This window comes from Scyliorhinus torazame, chromosome 7 (genome assembly GCF_047496885.1).
Source record: "Scyliorhinus torazame isolate Kashiwa2021f chromosome 7, sScyTor2.1, whole genome shotgun sequence".
In the NCBI taxonomy this organism is placed as follows: domain Eukaryota; kingdom Metazoa; phylum Chordata; class Chondrichthyes; order Carcharhiniformes; family Scyliorhinidae; genus Scyliorhinus; species Scyliorhinus torazame.
In genome coordinates this window covers 267619942-267642383 of record NC_092713.1, presented here as the reverse complement: position 1 = coordinate 267642383, position 22442 = coordinate 267619942, and the positions used below count along the sequence as shown (strand labels likewise).

Genomic DNA, 22442 nt, shown 5'->3' with positions numbered 1-22442 from the left:
AGTATTCTGGGATGAAGATTATCAGGCCCTGGAGATTTGTCTGCCTTCAATCCAATTAATTTCACCAAAACCATTTCTTTACTAATACTAATTTCCTTCAGCTCCTCACTAAAACTTGCATTTATCAGAATTTCTGGTACAGTATTCATGTCTTCCTTTGTGAAGACAGAAGCAAAGTGCGAATTTAGTTCCTCAGCCATTTGTGTTTCCTGTTATGAATTCCCCCATTTCTGACTGGAAGGGGCCTACATTAGTTTTTAATCAATCTTTTTCATAGCATTACAGTGCAGAAGGAGGCCATTCGGCCCATCGAGTCTGCACCGGCTCTTGGAAAGAGCACCCTACCCAAGCCCACACCACCCTATCCCCATAACCCCACTCAACCAACACTAAGGGCAATTTTGAACACTAAGTGCAATTTAGCATGGCCAATCCACCGAACCTGCACATCCTTGGACTGTGGGAGGAAACCAGAGTACACGGAGGAAACCCACGCACACACGGGGCGAACGTGCAGACTCCGCACAGTGACCCAGCTGGGAATCGAACCTGGGACCCTGGAGCTGTGAAGCAATTGTGCTAACCACTATGCTACCGTGCTGCCCACGTTTTTCTCCTTACATACCTCTTGAAACTTTGTCAGTTTTTATGTTCCCCGCTAGCTTACTTTCAAATTGTATTTTCCCCATCTTAATCAATCCCTTGGGCCGACTTTGCTGAATTTTAAACTGTTCCCATTCCTCAGGTTATTGCTTTTGCTAATTTGTATGTCTCTTCTCTGAACGGGTCTAAAAAGGTCGAAAGTCCCCATGACCTCATGGGGTGCATTCCAGAAAATTAAAGGAAATAGCTACAGAAATAGTGGATGCACTGTCAGTAATATTCCAAGAATCCTTAAAGTCCCAGAGGATTGGAAAGTTGCCATTGTAACACCTTTATTCAAAAACAGAGGGAGCCAAAAATAAGTAACTACAGGTGGTTAGCTTAACTTCTGTCATTGGGAAAACGCTTACAAAGGATATAATAGCACAGCACAAGTGCACAGGGATCCATGCTGGGACCACAATTATTTATAACATATATTAATGATTTGATGAGGGAAGTAAATGCACTATTGCCAAGTTTGTGGATGACACAAAGGTAGGTGGAAGGCAAGTGGTGAAGTTGACAAAGACGCTACAGAGGGATATTTAGGGACTGTTTAGCACAGGGCTAAATCGCAGCACGGTTCAATTCCCGTAACACCCTCCCCGAACAGGCGCTGGAAATGTGGCGACTAGGGGCTTTTCACAGTAACTTCATTTGAAGTCGACTTGTGACAATAAGCGATTTTCATTTTTCATACAGACAGGTTAGGTGAGTGGGCAAAGTCTTGGCAGATGGAATATAATGTAGGAAAATTTGAAGTTGTGCACTTTGGTAGAAGAATAAAGGAGCAGAATATTCATAGAATCATAGAATTTCCAGTGCAGAAGGAGGCCATTCGGCCCATCGAGTCTGCACCACCCTTTGGAAGAACACCCTACTTAAGCCCACACATCCACCCTATCCCTTTAACCCGGTAACCCCACCACCTAACCTTTTTGGACACCAAGGGCAATTTATTATAACCAATCCACCTAACCTGCACATCTTTGGACTGTGGGAGGAAACCGGAGCACCCGGAGGAAACTCATGCAGACACGGAGAGAACCTGCAGACTCCGCACAGACAGTGACTCAAACCAAGAATCGAACCTGGGACCCTGGAGCTGTGAAGCAACTGTGCTAACCATATATATTATTTAAATAGAGAAAGGCTGCCGAAAACTGCAACACAGAGGGTTTAGGGGTCCTTGTGCATAAATCACAAAAGGCTAGCATGCAAGTTCAATAAGTAATTGGGAAGGCAAATGGAATGTTGGTCTTTATTTCAAAGCGAATGAAGTATAAAAATAGGGAAGTCCTGCGAAAACTATACACTGCACTAGTTGGACCACAGCTGGAATACTGTGAACCAATTTGGGCCCCGTATCCAAGGTAAGATATACTAGCATTGGAGGCAGTCTGGAGAAAGTTCACCAGGTTGACCTCGTGTATGGAGGGATTTTCTTATAATTCTTACAACCCGCATGGGTTTTATGGGGTAGGGATGATCCATTACCCTGTGGAGGTTGCAGTATATTAGCTCCCCCGATAAGGGGGCGGGGGACTCTTAACATTGTTCACTTGACCATGTATAAATAGAGTCAGCCAGTAAAGCACCAACTAGAGAATACCCAGTAGGGAACGACTGGGGCTGTACATAATAGTTAAAGTGTAAAACAAAGTAAGTTTTGTTTTCTCTACCAACTCGATGTGGACTCTTTGTTGCCCCTTACAAAAAAAAGTTGGAATAGATTGGGCCTGTACTCATTGGAGTTTAGAATAATTAGAGGTGACCTTATTGTGACATATAGGATTCTCAAGGGACTTGACAGGGTAGATGCTCAGACCAGAGGGCATAATCTCAGAGTAAGGGGTCACCTATTTAAGACAGAGATGAGGAGGAATTTCTTCTCTCAGAGGGTAGTGAATCTATGCAATTCTTTATCGCAGAGAGCTGTAGAGGCTGGGTCATTAAGTATGTTCAAGGCTGCAATGGGCAGTTTTTAATCATTATGGGAATCAAGGGTTATGGTGATCAGTTGGGAAAGGGAGTTGAGGATTATATCAGACCAGCCATGATCGCAATGAAATGTCAAGCAGACTCGATTGGCCGAGTGCCCTACTTCTGCTCCGACGCTTATCGTCCACAAGTTCAAACAACGTACAATATTAAATTATGGTTCCGCCAATCAGAGGTTCCCTCTCTCCCGATCTTGCTGTTCCACCTGGGACAGAATCTACGACTGGAGGAGCAGCAAGTTCAGGAAAAAGGAAACCAGTAATTGGAGGTGCTGGAGCAGCAGCATGAGACACATGGGGAGGGTGAATTTGGGGGTGCGTGGGTGGAGGACAGAGGAGACATTAACGTGCACAGTGGCAACTTTTCATTCTTCAGGCCCCGTTTGCATACTGGAAAGGGGAGTGAAAACCCAGGACAGATAACAGGATGCGAAGAGCCATAGTTAGGGAGCAATCTCAAGAGGTGTCCCAGAGGTAGGAACAAGATACAGGAAGAGACAAGAGGCAGGAACAGGTCTCAGTTGAGTTAAGGAGAGAGTTTCCATTAAAAAAAGCAGACTTTAAATGAAGCGAGCTCCGGAATCGAAGGCAGCTAAGGAGAAATGCTGAAGATCCAAGAAGGCAGCCAAAGGTTGGTGACTCTGCTCGGGTCATTGGGGCACCCCCTTTGAGTGGTAATTTTTGCTTGGCATGGCTGAGTAGCTAAAATTGTTCTTGCAATATGATGCTCGAGTGTTCTTGGGAATCCAGGGAAAGGAATTTCAGAAAGCAAGATTGAAATCCAGCAAGTTGGGCCATTTTTGAAACCATCCAAGTTGGAATGGAGAAAATTCCAAGCAAGATCTTCGAAGGTGAAGATTAGAAACCTCAGGATACAAACATTTATGGTTCATAAACATAAGTTGCATTTAAATAGCTTTAGGTTTTGCAAATGAAAATTACATTGTCAAACAGTATGAAGGTGAAAACAGAAATCAAGTCAGAACAGGAGGAAGATTTGCATTCACCATTAAAAGCAAGAAACCTATGTGTTTTATCTGCAATGTATCACTCATTCACTACAAAGGCAGGAACCTGAAATGGCAATATGAAACGCACTACAAAATCTTTTTGTTTGAGTATCCCCTAATAACAGAAAAACAATTTCAGTGTTCAAATCATCCCTAAATAGCCAACAGATTATTTCAACATTCAGCAATGAAGCTGACACAGCAACCATAGAGTCTTACAGCAGAGAAAGAGGCCCTTTGGCCCATTGTCTGTGCTGGCCACCAAGCATTCTAATTCTAATCCCATTTTCCAACATTTGGTCCGTAGCAACATTAATGATGTACAAACAGCAGGGGACCCAGCACCAATCCTTGTGGTACACTATTGAACGCAGGATTCCAGTCACAAAAACAACCATCAACCAACATCCGCGGTTTCCTGCCACTAAGCCAAGTTTGGGTCCAATTTGCCAAACTGTCCTGGATCCCATGGACTCTTACCTTCTTGATCAGTCTCCCAATGTGGGGCATGCCAAAAGGCTTACTGAAGTCCATGTACTATATCAACTGCACTGCCCTCATCTACACACCTAATTACCTCCTTGAAAGACGCAATGAAAGTTGTTAGATTTGATCGTCCCTTGACAAAGCCATGCTGACCGAAGCTAGTTTTATGTCAAGGAATATGTCTCGCGCTCAATGTCCATACTCTGGTGGAGAATTTGATGAGAAAATCGCTGAAGTTGTTGTAGTTGGAGATTCAAATAAACACAAAAAAACTTAGCAACAAATAGCACAAATTCCAATTTCACACTATACTATGGCAAGGAGCAACTCCCAGAGCAGTGCTGACATTGCAAGCAAGATACAAAACGATATGAAGAATTTCACACATTTGGCTTAGTCCGATACGGGGGCAGCACGGTAGCACAAGTGGCTAGCACTGTGGCTTCACAGCGCTAACGTCCCATGTTCGATTCCCCGCTGGGTCACTGTCTGTGCAGAGTCTGCACGTTCTCCCCGCGTCTGCGTGGGTTTCCTCCAGGTGCTCCGGTTTCCTCCCACAGTCCAAAGACGTGCAGGTTAGGTGGATTGGCTCTGCTAAATTGCTCTCAGTGTCCAAAAAGGGTAGGAGGGGTTATTGGGTTCCGGGATAGGGTGGAAGTGAGGGCTTAAGTGGGTCGGTGCAGACTCAATGGGCCAAATGGTCTCCTTCTGCACTGTATGTTCTATGATATATCAACAGACATGCAAAACAACCCACAAATGGTGATATTTGTTTGTTATGTTTCCTCGAATGCAATTGTGAAAGAAGAAATACTGGACTGAGTGGAGCTAAAATAAACTCATGGTGTTGACGTAAACAACACACTTGACAGTGTTGACAAATGCCGATGTACCACAGGATAAATGAATCAGCATGGCAATGGATGGAGCACACGAAATGTGATAAAAATGTAGGTCTAATTGCACTCTTGAAAAGTGATCCCAAATTTCTGGAGTTTCTGCCTATTCATTGCATCATTCATTTTGAACATCTAGATAGTTCAAGTACAAAACTGTTATGAAAACAGTCCTTGAAATTGTCAATTTAATCTTCTTAAATGGGAAGACTCACCAACACTTCAAAAGTGATACTGAAGAGCTGGATCTTGAAGACAAGCCTGGTGACATTTATTTTTACTGCATTCATAGAATTTACAGAATCATAGAATTTACAGTACAGAAGGAGGCCATTCGGCACATCGAGTCTGCACCGGCCCTTGGGAAGAGCACCCCACTCAAGCACACACCACCTCCACCCCATCCCCTTAACCCAGTAACCCCAATTAACCTTTATGGACACCAAGGGCAATTTAGCACGGCCAATCCACCTAACCTGCACATCTTTGGACTGTGGGAGGAAACCGGAGCACCCGGAGGAAACCCACGCACACACGGGGAGAACGTGCAGACTCCGCACAGACAGTGACCCAAGCCGGGAATCGAACCTGGGACCCTGGAGCTGTGCAGCAACTGTGCTAACCACAGTGCTACCGTGCTGCCATTGTGAGATGGTGGTCAACCAGAAATGTCTTGAGTAAATTTCTGGACTTATTGGAGCCTATCTTTGCCTTTCTTGAAGAAAAGATCCTATCCACAACTGGAAGACGATGAAAGGATGTTTCTTACAGATATTATAAAACATCTACAAATCTCAACTTGGCAGTCCAGGAAAAGGACAAAATTTCTGCCCATACCCAGACAGTTTTCAGCTTCCAGAATAAAGCAAGGTTTTTGCAAAGAGACATATTGTCAAGAAACTTCAACCACTTTTCCCATCTCAGAAGGGTAAACACGTTCCTGGATATTGAAGCAAATGATCACAAATTCAAAGAATACAAAGATAATTACAAGGTTTGCTTGATAATTCCCTCAGCAGGTTTGATAACTTGCAGAAATTGGGATCCTGTTTCGCCTTTCTTCTGAACCCTTTTGAAGCTGTGGCCCGATTCTCAAACCTCTGATTACGGAAACATCTGCTGTAGAAATTGAACTAATAGACTTCCAGGAGTACGAGATTTTAAAGATGGTGCATAAATTGCAATCCACAATTAAGTTCTGGAAGCAAGTGCCAGAAACAAATTATCCTTAACTCGACAATTAGTGTGCAACTAATTTCACTTTTCGACAGAATATACTGCTGTGAATTGCTCCGTAATGCAGTTTGTAAAGTCAAAACAATGTGCAGTCCTTACAAGTCAACACCTGATGGAGCTCCTTCTACAGCCTTGACAACGTATCAGCTGGATTTTAAAAGACTTACGGCCAAGATGGAGACCCACAAGATGTCTACCAGCAGTAATATTAGCTCTTGTAAAGTTTGTCCATGTCCTGCGGCTCTCGAACATCTGAACATTATCGCATGCAACTTATAGGTTTAGTAAATTTGTTATCCAAAGTGTCTGTTTGTATAGAAGTATTTTGGGGGGGGGGGGGGGGGGCACCAATGTACCTGTGCTTTCCACTTTAAAAAAAGCGTTGGTGTAGGAAACATTGGGAGTTCAGTGAAGCTCAACCTTTAAGGCCTCGTTTCTGCTTTAATATCAAACAGTTGAGGATAACGGGGTGGGGTGGGGAGGTGAAGAGTGAATCAAGGAAAACTGCTTAATTGTTGGATTCTTGTGCTGCTTGCTCAGGAAAGTTTCTTGCTTCTTTAATATCCTTTAATGATGGTACAGAGTGTATTTGCCAATTCCTGCTTTGAGAACAGTTTGATTTCTAACTTAGACCTTTAGATCCATAAAATTCAAAAAGAGCTCTTGAAAGGAATTAAATACTTTAGCCCATACACCCGAGACCGAAAACTGTCTCAGCCCTAGTAAATTACTTTGTAGTTTTAACTACCATTTGCAGAAACACTGCCATATTTTCTTAAGATAGCCGAGATTAGAAAGCAATAGTTTCATTTTGGTGTCAGCATAAAAGAGTTATCTATAACTTTTAGACTGCTTCAGATAGAAATCTACGATGATGCTTTGGGGGAAAAAAAACTTTAACTTCCTTGCTGGTGGGTTAGGCAGACAATCTGCCCTTGAGCAATGTCAAATTCATTAATTGAGCCACCAAGTGAAGAATCACAGGTCCCAGTGTCACTCTATTCACAATGAAGTATAGTGCCAATATGGTCACAAAACATTTCAATAAATGCTTGTGTAGAAGATAAATATTGCTTGAAACCATTGAGCCAAATTACCTGTTTTGAGTTTCAAATACTATGTAAGGTACTAAACCTCCAGGTCTTTCTGAAATGAGAACACGTAAACTCGCCTTTATCAATAAATATTCAGGAATTACTTCACAAACTCAATCAAAGATATTAGAGCACCGCGTTCTACAAATACTATAACCGTATGAGATAATTATGGATGGAAACCAAAGATCATTATCCAAGATATCATATTGCAAGGTATCATTCACAAGTACTAGGTTTTCAGTGGCAAATCTGCTGTTTTACAGAGACAGACTTCGTAGAATCAACTAGAACATTTTAGAACTTTATCACCATCATAAACAAAAAACATCAATACCTTAAGAGCTACAAGGAGTGTAACTGTTTCGACTGAATAATAACCTCTGTCCACATAATCGCCCATAAAAAGATAATTTGTGTCTGGTGATTTGCCTCCAATTCTAAAAAGTTCCATAAGGTCGTGAAACTGCCCATGGACATCCCCACAGACTGTAACAGGACATCGCACGTCCTGCACATTTGATTCCTTTGTCAAGATTTCTTTAGCCTAAACAAAAAACAAAATTGAAAAAATTAGCTCATAAGACATTGGCACAACTAATATAGCAATGCAGTTGATTTTAAAGTCAATATTCAGCATTTCCAAAATTATAAAAACAAATACAGACTGCCAGAAATACATACACCATTTTTCCTCCAATATATTACAACGGTTGGAGTATCAGATTCTGGGGGTTCATAAAGATTTTGTAAACCTCATGACCAAATATCTGTAGGTTCAATGAGTTGCTCACCCACATGAACATTTTTAGAATGCTAAATTTAGTCAGAGATGCAGCAGAAAGTGTGCCAACTCATGAATATTGTTCGGCTTCGGCTCTGTCGAAAGTTGTTTATTCACGATGTGAAGTTTAGGATATCAAAGACACACCCATTGGGTAACTGATCTGATACTTGGGGAATAAAATTAATTTTGAGTCGTGGTTTGGTTGGTAGCATGCTCATCTCTGAATAACAAGGGCTTAAGTCCCACTCTAAGGGCTTGGGCACAAAAAAAGGGTGACACTCCAATTCAGTGTGGGGGGAAGTTCGGGTTAGCGATACTGCACGGTCTTAAGTGCTGTCTTTGGAATGAGATCATAGAATTGACAGTGCAGAAGGAGGCCATTCGGCCCATCGAGTCTGCACCGGCTCTTGGAAAGAGCACCCTACCCAAGCCCACCCCCCCACCCTTTCCCATAACCCTTAGTAACCCCACCCAACACTAAGGGCAATTTAGCATGGCCAACCCACCTAACCTGCACATCTTTGGACTGTGGGAGGAAACCAGAGCACCCGGAGGAAACCCACGCGCACACGGGGAGAACATGCAAACTCCGCACAGACAGTGACCCAAGCCGGGAATTGAACCTGGGACCCTGGAGCTGTGAAGCAATTATGCTAACCACTATGCTACCGTGCTGCCTAGATGCAAAACTAAAGCACCATTTGCCTGATTGAGTGAATACAAATGATCCCATGGCATCATTTCAAAAAACAAGTTATCTTTAGTTGCCTGATCAATATTTATTCCTCAGCCAACAGCACTGTAGCACAGTGGTTAGTCCAGTTGCTTCACAGCTCCAGGGTCCCAGGTTCGATTCCAGGCTTGGGTCACTGACTGTGCAGAGTCTGCACGTTCTTCCTGTGTCTGCGTGGGTTTCCTCCGGGTGCTCCGGTTTCCTTCCACAGTCCAATGATGTGCAGGTTAGGTGGATTGGCCATGATAATTTGCCCTTGGTGTCCAAAAAAGGTTAGGTGGGGTTACTGGGACAAGGTGGAGGCATGGGCTCGATGGGCCGTATGGCCTCCTTCTGCACTGTAAATTCTATGGACATCACAAAAACTGTGCTTTTTGTGAGCTTCGGAGTTCAAATTAGTTGCCCACTCTGCACCAGATTTGCAAGCCACTCTCAATCTCTACAATACTAGATACAATAGATGCACAGCCTGTCCCTGAATGTTGCCAAAACTGATATCAACCTAGACTTGGTCAGCCAACCTCATATTGAAGAAATTACTCTGGAATATGTTGGGCACCATGGCAGCTGCCTCTCTCAAAAGGCAACCATTAACATGATCCCTTCAGTTATGCCAGCTCAGCCTTCTGCAGACTACATCACAACAAAGACCTCTGCAAGTCAACAATCCTAGCGTACAGAGCAGTTGTTATCATCATACTCCTATACTGTAGAGACCCGGCCTGTGTTGCAGTGACACAATAGTGCTAGAGAAATTCACTACAGGCTACAGTTTCAGCAATTGCTGAAACTGAAAGCAATGACATCACGTACCACCTCCTCCGTGAAGGTCAGGACAGGAAGTCGCTCCTGTCTCCTGCTCGTTAGCACCTACTGCCTCTGGTTGTGCATCACCTTTTCCGTCAAGAAAAGGAAATGTTTCAGTGATTGGTGTGCAATCTGTATGGATATTTTGGCTGCCATGTTTGAATAGCTGGCAGTCTGTGCAAGTTATGAGATGCTTATGTGAGGCTTGCAGCAGTGCTAAGTGTGTGATGATGAGGTGAAGCTATGAATGTTAGGTATCAGTCCTGATTGATAGAGATTGTTGGGAGGTAGTTGAGTGATAGGAGTTTGGCAGATTGAGCAGTGTTTGAGGCTAGTCTGAAATTAGTGGAATATGGCATTTGGCGATTATCTTTTTCAAACTTTTTGTGTCAATGCATCCAAGTCTTCAGCCTTGACGCCTGGCATTGGTGACCACAGTCATCAGCTCCCATTGCTTTTGCAGAGCTTTTCTGGAGGACTTCTTTGCCCCCATTAGGTACAGAACATTCTTCTCCTCTGAATTTCCTTGACCATGGCCTCCAGTGCACATTGGAAAATTTTGGAGTGCATTGCCTTCCTTGGCATGGCGCCCTTGTATCCTTCCTATGTCAAAATCAGTTGTGGATTGACTTTCCGCAGATGCTTCAACCATAATGCACCCCACCCGCTTTAATGGGGTGTAGGCTGGCTTTAAATAGTGCAATGACTGGTCCTAAACCAGATTAGATGGCTGGATGGACACTGGCAGACATTCTTTTTATTTAAAAAAAATGTTCATAGGATTTGGGCAGCACGGTAGCATTGTGGATAGCACAATTGCTTCACAGCTCCAGAGACCCAGGTTCGATTCCTGCTTGGGTCACTGTCTATGCGGAGTCTGCACATTCGCCCCGTGTGTGCGTGGGTTTCCTCCGGATGCTCCGGTTTCCTCCCACAGTCCAAAGATGTGCAGGTTAGGTGGATTGGCCATGCTAAATTGCCCTTAGTGTCGGGTGTGGTTACGGGGATAGGGTGGAGGTGTTAACCTTGGGTATAGTGCTCTTTCCAAGAGCCGGTGCAGACTCGATGGGCCGAATGGCCTCCTTCTGCACTGTAAATTCTATGAAAAAATTGGAAATTATTCAATTATTTTTATTGACACTACCGAAGCAAGTTTTACCAGCTTTTAACGGAGTCACCAAATGAAATTTAATACATTTCTTAACAGAATAAACCAGATTAGTCCCACCTTATTTAGCATAACAAAATTACACGTGAATTACCCAGAACAAAATGGTCTAGCTGGCCCAATTATTTTCGGCTAACTTAAAAGTTAAATGTCATGGCCACGTGATTATTCAACATTACTTCCAATATTATGAATTTATAGCTTTGGAATACACTTGAATTAGTTGACTCAATTTTTTAAAAAACACTACTGGGAATGTTCATTTAGAGTGATCCTGAACTGCTCGGAATTTCTTTACCTTTCCACAGAATCACATAATACAGAATTTAGCTTCTCAGTCAAAATGGTTTGAGAATTCTGACCTGGTTATAGCATTGCTGAACATACCGTAACCATTTGCCCTTATAAAATGTAAAAAATGTCTTGGGTCGCCAAGTTTGAAAATGGCTGCTTATTTTAAGCAGATAAATCCTAAATTAAAAAAATTGCATTTGATGGTTACGATTTTTGGAAATATGATCTACGTGTGGTACATGAGCTCCATAGAAGAAGTGGCCCATGAAGAAAACTTGGACAGTCAAAGCATTCAGCTTTGAAACATTCCAGATACAATATGAAGTGCATTTGGCGTCTTTGTTTGTGCTGTGGCATTATCTAGCCCCAAAGTTTGCCTGTTCGCTCCTGCAATTCATCAGAATCAGTTATGCCAAGTCAAAATAATTATAGAACCGAGATACTAAAAGGTAAAGTGGTTATTGTGAAGTGAATATTTTAGATGTTTTTTTAAATGTAGCCAACAGCTCAAATATATTGATTTTTTAAAAAACATCAGTGTATAGGCAACATTGGTAAGATCATATTCATTGTCAATTCTTATAGCAAGTATATGGCTATGGAGGATATTAGCAGTCAACCATATAGCATTTACTGATCGTCACACCAAGGTCAGAAGCTGTTGGTTTTTATTTATAAATTTAGAGTACCCAATTCATTTTTTCCAATTAAGGGGCAATTTAGCGTGGCCAATCCACCTAGCCTGCACATCTTTGGGTTGCGGGGGCGAAACCCAAACAAACACGCGGAGAATGTGCAAACTCCACACAGACAGTGACCCAGAGCCGGGATCGAACCTGGGACCTCGGCGCCGTGAGGCTGCAGGGCTAACCCACTGCGCCACTGTGCTGCCCACAGCTGTTGGGTTTTTAATGAATACTAAATCCAGTTTCAAACACTGCACCTAATTAATGGACAGATTTAGAAAGGACCGACTGCAGCCCAAATCTTGTTTAAACACAAGCAATAGGATTGTTTAAGACCCCTCAAAATATGTGCAGCATTTGACCATGGATCAAATAATTTATATGTACACTTGCTTTCAGTGAACTTCCTGATATTGCCAGGGAAAGTGTGCTAGCACAGGAAGGCACTTGTTGGTCTTAAAGTTCCAGAAATAATCCTCATGACTTCTCGGAAGTGACTGTCTACCACGTTTGTGTGGCAGCTCCAGAGCCAGTTTGAACAACAGTACTCTCCTGTTGGTTAGATCAGGCCAAGTGAAGCAGTGCATTGGTTCTGCTAATTACCACACGAGACCACCTGTCCAGATCTTGGCTCGTGTTCTGGAAGTGTGTGCTAGTAGATCAACATACAGCCAATATATTTTGGTGTTGGGTTGTGGGTGAGTAATTCTAGCAACATCACTACTATGCCATTGACTTCCTGTTAAGACAGCCGTCCACGAATAAAAAATTACATGCACCAGTCAAGCAACATTCAATACCACCCCTCTTCTTTTCCTCCAACCAAAACAAAGGCAATATTGTACTTTCCTGTTTCACAAATAAACACGCAATAGTGCAGTCTTCAATTTTTTTCCAATTAAGCGTAGCCAGTACACCTATCCTGAACATCTTTTGACTTGTGGAAGTGACGCAGACACGGGGAGAATGTGCAAACTGCACAGCAACTGCACAGAAATATACATTGTATATGTTGTGTTGCCCTATTATGTATTTTCTTTTATTCCCTTTTCTTCTCATGTACTTAATGATCTGATGAGCTGCTTGCAGAAAAATACTTTTCACTGTACCACGGTACACGTGACAATAATCCAATCCAATTCAGGGCCGGGATCGAACCTGGGAACTCGGCACCGTGAAGCAGCAGTGCTAACCACTGTGCCACCATGTGGCTATTTAACATCCAATTTGTGGCTCCCAACCATTTTCAGGTGGATGGGATTGACATGAAAAATAATTAATTGTCATGTTTTTATTGCGAGGAGAAAGGCAAATCAATTAGTATAGCTACACTGTGGTTATAATTTGATTCATGCAACAGCTTTTATAGTTTTGACCATTATTGTTTCCAATATATCAGATGTAAATTATGAATGTGCTATTAGAAGCTTTTTAAATAATAATCACAAGAATTAATAATCAAAAATATTCTCTTAATTCAATGCATTTTAAGTTTATTTTAAAGATCGCTTAAGTTAGTTCTTTCTTCTGTTCATTATACAGATAGAATTCCTAAAAGCCAGCAACTCGGAACCAAGGCAATGCCGGATTTCAAATCTTGCTGGATTTCCGGCCATGGGACGTTCGGGTCAGGGTTGCTTGAAGTATGGGAATAGAGTGGCGCACAATTAGCAAAGTGTACAACTAGTCTGGTGCCACTTTGTGTCAATGCAGCGCAAAGCCAAATTGTTCAGGTATGGGTTTTTAAATATTTTACTCAATTAAAATTGATGCATGGCACATCAGAAAATCTGTCTTCAGACGGCTGGATTCGAGACACTACCTAAATATCCCAAATTATCAGAGGAATTTGGCAATTTGCCAAGATGTAGCTTAGAAACGCCAAATTTTGGTCTTGCAGGTTCCACTTATTTTAGGCAAATCTTTCTTTAAAAAGACTCTTCAATTAAAAAGGTTGGAAACTGCTGCACTTAACAGGAAGATGACATGTGAACAATCTAGCAAATCAGCCCATTTATGCTTACTTTATAGCCATGCCTATATCTTTTTTCTTCTGGTTTAAATATTAACCCTATGGCTAGATTTTTAAAGGCACAAGTACCTCAAAATTAAGTGATTCAAAAGGTATTCTTTGAAGTTTATAAACCTGAACAACGCCCAACAGATTTAACAGGAATAGAAAATCCACTGTAATCAAAACCATTTATTCGGAAAACATCAGATATGTAGGTCTTCAAACAAATGGAAACCACAATTTACAAAAATAAGCAAAGCATTCATTATGCACTGGCATGTGTCAATGGTACAAGTGCTGATTTTAGGGTGACTTCTTGAATCATACATAACATTAGCATGGACCTGACCCAGCGAGGGTAGAAGCATAGATTCATATTTTATCACAATTACTCAACTGCTTTCAATCACACTTTCACACATCCAGTTTGTTGCTATAATCCATGACACAGATATGCAGCCAAAGCTTTATTCTGATGCCACAGCACTTAATTTGGATTTGACGTAACTTGATATTGATGCATTAAAATATTCAACTCCATTTATTCCTTCATTAAGAAAATGGATAGACCATATGAACAGCACTTCATCAAGTCACTCCGTACACCCCAGAGCAATTTTCATCTGATAAATCACCCATGAAGTCCAGTTTAATGTAGATAAAAGCACAACTGTCAAATTGCATAGTTCATGGCCCGAGATAGACAAGGCACCAGTTTAATGTTTCATTCAAAAGGTGGCACATCTGACAGTGCAGCAATCTTGTAGGTATTAAGCCTTGATTCTGTATGCAAGTCAGAGTGAGGTGCAAACCCTAACCAATGTACTCTCTAATCTTGTCATTTGTGACCAATTTATTTAGGTGTGTAGGCCCTTCAGACTTTTTTGTGTGGCTGCTTAGTAACAAAGGAATCAACTTGTGCATAATGTGCAGCTTAAAACATTGCCCCTAACCCTTTATGGCAACTGAGCCAAGCTAGCACTTAAAGGCTTAAACCAGTGGTGGGCAGCCTGTGGCCCAGGGACCACAGGCAGCTGTATGTGGTCCTTGTTGATGGTTGCCCATGAGCAGGGTTGCCACATTCCATTGATTTCCATCCAGTTTTTTTCCCTACCAGCATGACTGAAGAGATACACACTTAAAGCAAGAGCAAGTGAAGTGAGTTGTATGTTGATTGCACAAAACATTGACTGTGAGCTCCCTCGACACCCAAAGCACAAATATTTATTTTGTTTTTAACCATTTTAAATTGATGACCATTCTATTACTATATGATTAACCACTTTCTGTAATTCATTATGAAATATGTGGCATGAATTCAATCTTATTCATAGGGCCATGGTTCATTAACAAGCCAGATTTCAATCTTGCGGCCCACTGAGCTATTTACATCGACCCAGCTAGTCTGCACTGGCCCTTGGAAAGTGCACTCTACTTAGGTCCTTGCCTCCACCTTATCCCCAAAACCCAACCTACGCTGTTGGACACTAAGGGGCAATTTAGCATGGCCAACCACCTAACCCGCACTGTGGGAGGAAACCGGAGCACCCGGAAACCCATACAGACACAAGGAGAAAGTGCAAACTCCACAAAGACAGTCACTCGAGGCCAGAATTGAACCCGGTTCCCTGGAGCTGTGAGGCAGCAGTGCTAACCACTGTGCCACCATGCCGCACACTCACTACAGATAATGGAGGGCCACTCATGCGACCCACTCACTACAGGTAATCAATCACCAGCATAAACTGTACAATAATTTATTATTTCTATCTTCACTGAGAAATATACTCGTTGGAATTTAGAAGGATATGGGGGGGATCTTATAGAAACATATAAAATTATGAAGGGAATAGATAGGATAGATGTGGGCAGGTTGTTTCCACTGGCGGGTGAAAGCAGAGCTAGGGGGCATAGCCTCAAAATAAGGGGAAGTAGATTTAGGACTGAGTTTAGGAGGAACTTCTTCACCCAAAGGGGTGTGAATCTATGGAATTCCTTGCCCAGTGAAGCAGTTGAGGCTCCTTCATTAAATGCTTTTAAGATAAAGATAGATAGTTTTTTGAAGAATAAAGGGATTAAGGGTTATGTTGTTTGGGCCGGAAAGTGGTGCTGAGTCCATAAAAGATCAGCCATGACTTCATTGAATGGCGGAGCAAGCTCGAGGAGCTAGATGGCCTGCTCCTGCTCCTAGTTCGTATGTAAGAAAAAGCATATGAGATCAAAACTCCTTTAATTTGCACTTGTAAAATTAATACAGGTTGAGCATCCCTTACCCAAAATTCCAAAAACTGAAAAATTACGAAATCCAAATTTTTTTCGAGCACGCCACATCTGCGCAATTCCCAACTCGCACGCGCAATCCCAACGCGCGCCACACATACGGAGTTCCCAACGTTCCACGCATGCGCAGTTCCCAACGCATGCAACACCTGCACACTACATTCCAAAATCCCGATACACACTCGTTCCCAAGCATTTTGGATAAGGGATATTCAACCTGAAGTATTGCATTCATAAAGTATATTTGCTCTGCAGTCTTATGTACTCGAAACATTAACTGTTTCGCTTTCCAGATGCTGCCAGACCAGCTGAGTTTTTTCAATATTTTGGATTGGATTTGTTTATTGTCCCGTGTACCGAGGTACAGTGAAAAGTATTTTTCTGCGAGCAGCGCAACAGATCATTAAATACATGGGAAGAAAAGGGAAGAAAAGAAAATACATAATAGGGCAATACAACATATACAATGCACCTACATAAGCACTGGCATCAGATGAAGCATACAGGGTGTAGTGTTAATGAGGTCAGTCCATAAGAGGGTCATTTAGGGGTCTGGTGACAGTGGGGAAGAAGCTGTTTTTGAGTCTGTTCGTGCGTTTTCTCAGACTTCTGTATCTCCTGCCCGATGGAAGATGGTGGAAGAGCGAGTAAGCCGGGGTGGGAGGGATCTTTGATTATGCTGCCCGCTTTCCCCAGGCAGCGGGAGGTGTAGATGAAGTCAATGGATGGGAGGCAGGTTTGTGTGATGGACTGGGCGGTGTTCACAACTCTCTGAAGTTTTTTGCGGTCCTGGGCCGAGCAGTTGCCATACCAGGTTGTGATGCAGCCCGATAGGATGCCTTCTATGGTGCATCTGTAAAAGTTGGTATGGGTTAATGTGGACAAGTCGAATTTCCTTAGTTTCCTGAGCGCTTTCTTGGTGGTAGTGTCGACGTAGGTGGACCAAGACAAATTTTTGGAGATGTGCACCCCTAGGAATTTGAAACTCATTTATTTGTTTTATTTCAGATTCCCAGCATCTGCAGAATTTGTTTTTGTGTTATAAAAACACATTTTAGAGTAGAAGATTAATAATGTATGGTACTACAATGCTGGAATACAGCTGATTCCCAAGATAAGCTTCCAACCCCATATTCATGCCATCACCAAGACCACCTCTTTCTACTTAGAATCATAGAATTCTTACAGTGCAGAAGGTGATCCTTCAGTCCATTGAATCTGTACCGATCTGCTGAAAAAGAGTAGCCTACCTCGGCCCTCTCCACTACCTGCACATCTGTGGACTGTGGGAGGAAACCAGAGCACCCGGAGGAAACCCACGCAGTCATTGGAAGAATGCGCAAACTCCACAGAGTCACCCAAGGCTGGAATTGAACCTGGATCCCCGGCGCTGTGAGGCATTGGTGCTAACCACTGTGCCATCCCATGTTACTTCTGTAACATTACCCGTCTCATCCGGTGCTGAAACCGTAATTCATGCCTTACCTCTAGACTTGACTGTTACAGCATTCTACCCTCTGTAAACATGATGACATGCAAATCTCTGCTGCCCGAGCCTTAATTCACACAAAGTGGGTGGCACGGTAGCACAGTGGTTAGCACCGTTGCTTCACAGCTCCAGGGTCCCAGGTTCAATTCCCATCTTGGGTCACTGTCTGTGCTGAGTCATCACGTACTGCCGGTGTCTGCATGGGATTCCTCCGGGTGCTCCAGTTTCCTCCCACAAGTCACAAAAGAAGTATTGTTAGGTGAATTGGATATTCTAAATTCTCCGTCAGTGTACCCGACCAGGCGCCGAAATGTGGCGACTAGGGTCTTTCCACAGTAATTTCATTGCAGTGTTAATGTAAGCCTACTTGTGACAATAAAGATTATTATAAGTCCCATTTGCCTATTACCTTTTGCTCTCTGACTTCCATTGGCTCCCAGCTGGACTTTAAGATCCGCATCCTTGTTATAAAATCATCCCCCCCCATGGCCTTAACACTCACTTATCTCTGGAATCTCCTTCAGCCCACAACCTCTCAAAATATTTGCATTCAAGTAATTCTGGCCTCTTGAGCATCCCGGATTTAAATCAGCCGCCCAGTGGTAGCTGCTCCTTCAGTTGCCTGGGGCCCAAGGTTTGAAATGTCCTTCCTAAATTTCTTTACCTTGCTTTCCAACTTTAGAGGCACTCCTTGAAACCTACCACTCTGGCCAAGCCTTTTATCATCTGGCATAACCTTGGGGCTCAGTGCCACACTGCAATGTTCTTTGAATGCCCTAGGACGTATTATAATTATCTAACACCTTTTAACCTAAGTTGCTGTTGTGGACTGACAAAATTACAAACCTCAGCCACATGGATAAGTTGAATAAAGGTTGGCTGTGCAGTGCATTACTAACCAGTCAACTACCATTCTTTTTAAATCGCACGTTGATGCTTGACCCAAGGTTTAAAAAAAGGTTTTAGTTGAACAGCAGCAATATTGAGAAATGTCACCATTTTAGTCAGAGGAAATTCACATGTGGGATCATTGGCAACTAAATGTTAAGATCAGCTCAGCCACACTCATCAATTTTTTTTTTACTATGATAGTAACTATGGCTCAGCACTGCCCCCCCCTCAAAAAGCTATTAAAAATCGATTTGCAGTACAAATCACATCCTGAATTTAGAATCCTATAGAAATGGGGGCTAGTGGATCGCCATTGCATTTGTTGTTATTGTTAATTATTTGTTGTTATAAATATGCTAAAAATGTGAAAAGGAGAATAAAAATATTTATATGAAAAAAAATGGGGGCTAGTGCCATAAGACATAGGAGTGGAAGTAAGGCCATTCGGCCCATCGAGTCCACTCCACCATTCAATCATGGCTGATTTCAACTCCATTTACCCGCGCTCTCTCCATAGCCCTTAATTCCTCGAGAAATCAAGAATTTATCAACTTCTGTCTTAAAGACACTCAACGTCCCGGCCTCCACTGCCCTCTGTGGCAATGAATTCCACAGACCCACCACTCTCTGGCTGAAGAAATTTCTCCTCATCTCTGTTCTAAAGTGACTCCCTTTTATTCTAAGGCTGTGCCCCCGGGTCCTAGTCTCCCCTGCTAATGGAAACAACTTCCCTACATCCACCCTATCTAAGCCATTCATTATCTTGTAAGTTTCTATTAGATCTCCCCTCAACCTCCTAAACTCCAATGAATATAATCCCAGGATCCTCAGACCTTCATCGTATGTTAGGCCTACCATTCCTGGGATCATCCGTGTGAATCTCCGCTGGACCCGCTCCAGTGCCAGTATGTCCTTCCTGAGGTGTGGGGCCCAAAATTGCTCACAGTATTCTAAATGGGGCCTAACTAATGCTTTGTAAAGCTTCAGAAGTACATCCCTGCTTTTATATTCCAAGCCTCTTGAGATGAATGACAACATTGCATTTGCTTTCTTAATTACGGACTCAACCTGCAAGTTTACCTTTAGAGAATCTTGGACTAGGACTCCCAAGTCCCTTTGCACTTCAGCATTATGAATTTTGTCACCGTTTAGAAAATAGTCCACGCCTCTATTCTTTTTTCCAAAGTGCAAGACCTCGCACTTGCCCACGTTGAATTTCATCAGCCATTTCTTGGACAACTCTCCTAAACTGTCTAAATCTTTCTGCAGCCTCCCCACCTCCTCCATACTACCTGCCCCTCCACCTATCTTTGTATCATCAGCAAACTTAGCCAGAATGCCCTCAGTCCTGTCATCTAGATCGTTAATATATAAAGAGAACAGCTGTGGCCCCAACACTGAACCCTGCGGGACACCACTCGTCACCGGTTGCCATTCCAAAAAAGAACCTTTTATCCCAACTCTCTGCCTTCTGCCTGACAGCCAGTCGTCAATCCATGTTAGTACCTTGCCTCGAATACCATGGGCCCTTATTTTACTCAGCAGTCTCCAGTGAGGCACCTTATCAAAGGCCTTTTGGAAGTCTAGATAGATAACATCCATTGGCTCTCCTTGGTCTAACCTATTTGTTATCTCTTCAAAGAACTCTAACAGGTTTGTCAGGCAAGACCTCCCCTTACTAAATCCATGCTGACTTGTCCTAATCCGACCCTGCACTTCCAAGAATTTAGAAATCTCATCCTTAACAATGGATTCTAGAATCTTGCCAACAACCGAGGTTAGGCTAATTGGCCTATAATTTTCCATCTTTTTCCTTGTTCCCTTCTTGAACAGGGGGGTTACAACAGCGATTTTCCAATCCGCTGGTACTTTTCATGACTCCAGTGACTTTTGAAACATCATCACCAACGCCTCCACAATTTATATTGACTTATTTCCAGGTTAAATGTTAGGAAATACTTGCCACTTGATTTCTAAATAAAACGGTCAATGATATATTTTTTTAAAATACCTATTGCTGAAAGGTAACAATATCAAAAAAGCTAGCTTTAATGGTTTTCAATTTAAGTTACGGAGGAAACAGGACAGTACACTGAAAATGCAAGCATGTACATTCCATTCTTCAATTTGTCTTTAAAAGTGTACACCTTACATACCAAGAACTGTTTAATGATGTAATGGCACACCCATTGTTAAGTGAACAGCATTCAATGCCAAAAATATTATCTGTGCCCAAGTTATGAATCTGCACCCATTAAACTCCTGTGAAGAACCAAATGTGGCATGATAGTTGGATTAATATGTAAATCGAAACAAAATATCATAAATGTTTCCAGACAAACATAATACCTGGCATTAACATTAATATTTTAATAAGGAGAAACCCTAAACGTAACTGAACTACACTATAATTTACAGGACAAAAGGCTGTATTCTTTCGTTTCACCAGTGTAATCCATTTAGGATGCTTAATGCAGTACCTGATCATTTGGTTAGACAATATGATTTGTCACTTCCTCCTCCTCTCCCCGGTTACGTATTCAAATAATCGTATACTTTCCGTAACATAATAGACATACACACAAAAAATACCGAGTGAGCGACAGACACTGATGCCGAATTTCAGAGCCGTCCTCGAGATACATTGTAACTTCCAGGATCGCAAAGAAGAAAGTTAAAACCAAGATGATAAAACACCAATTCCGAATTGTTCTACTAGATAATGAAATGGGGGGGGGGGGGGATATAAAATACGGTGAACAATGATAGTGGTTTTGGTAAGGGTGGGATAGAATTTGAAGCTATGCTCTCCCACAGTAATGGATTTCTCTTGCTCGCTTCCAGCCGCTGGAAAGCGCAGCCCCGGAAGGCGCCATTTTAGGTTTAGAGTTTCTGCACCAAACAAATGCCGGCTTCCCCCACCCCCATCATCCCCGTCCTGGAAGCCCGGACGTCGCTCAATTCTTTCGGTTAATCCTCGTGTTAGGGTAACGAAACCCGGCGATAAAGCCGCTTTATAGCCTGGAGTCAATCGACCTTTTCCTCCCGAGGCTCGGGCACTCGGCCGCCCGGCGGGCACTCAAACCCGAGTCACCACCCACTGGCCGCTCGTTCAAAGAGGGGTTTAGAGATAAAGCCGGCCCGCGGCCCTCACCTTCTCACATAGCGTCTTCACTTGGCTCTCTGTCAGCTGCTTGCAGTCATTGAGCTGCTCGATCCACTGGTCCAGCTCCTTGGTGAACGCCTTCTCATCCATGGCTCACTTTACCCCGATCACCCGCTGGAGCAACTGACTCGCACAGGCCGGCAGAGTTGGATCTTATGTCAAAGAGCAGTATCCACACACACCCCTCCTCCTCGATTCCCCCCCCGTTTATTTGAAAAATATATAAATAACTTTTTTTTTAAAAAAAAAAAGACTGTCCAGCAGCGGCGAGGCCCCGAAGGTTGCTGTGGAGCCGGTGCAGCGAGCTGCCGTCGGGATCCGATCCCAAGCCCTCTGCTCCTCCTCTTTCGATTCCCCCCACCCTCCCCCTGCTCCGGATTCCTCCTCCACAAAATGGCCGCCAACCTGCAATCAGCCCCTCGCAGGCAGCTCCAGCTCCGCGCAGGCGTACTCCGGCATCCTCCCCGGCCAGGGCGGGTCGCTCCCAGTCCAAATCCGCGCAGGCGCATTCCGGCTCCCTCCCCGGCCAGGGTGGGACTTCCCAGTCCAGCTCCGCGCAAACGCGCTCCGGCACCCTCCCCAGTAAGGTACGGCCAGGGCACAGTATTGTAATCGCTGCAACCTGTGTGTCACTCGACCGCCTCTCCCACATACACACGCATCCAACTCACGTGAAAAGTGGACTCCAGTACAGTTTTAGTTTACGAATGCTGCACATTATTAACAACGAATTCGTTGTTAAACTCCTGAAAGGGATGAT

The 22442-nt window shown here is 43.1% G+C and overlaps 1 protein-coding gene across 1 annotated transcript in view; it reads right to left on the bottom strand.

Annotated features, from left to right (window-relative positions):
* LOC140427023 (serine/threonine-protein phosphatase 2A catalytic subunit alpha isoform) overlaps positions 1-22012 on the bottom strand; it is a 29378-nt gene extending 7366 nt beyond the window's left edge. Inside the window, exons 1-2 of the mRNA XM_072512426.1 lie at positions 21671-22012; positions 7705-7914 (exon numbers count right to left, since the gene is read on the bottom strand). Of these exons, the coding sequence (XP_072368527.1) occupies positions 7705-7914; positions 21671-21772 (312 nt within the window). The 5' untranslated portion in view covers positions 21773-22012. The remainder of the gene's footprint in view (positions 1-7704; positions 7915-21670) is intronic.
* Between the last annotated feature and the right edge of the window lie 430 nt (positions 22013-22442).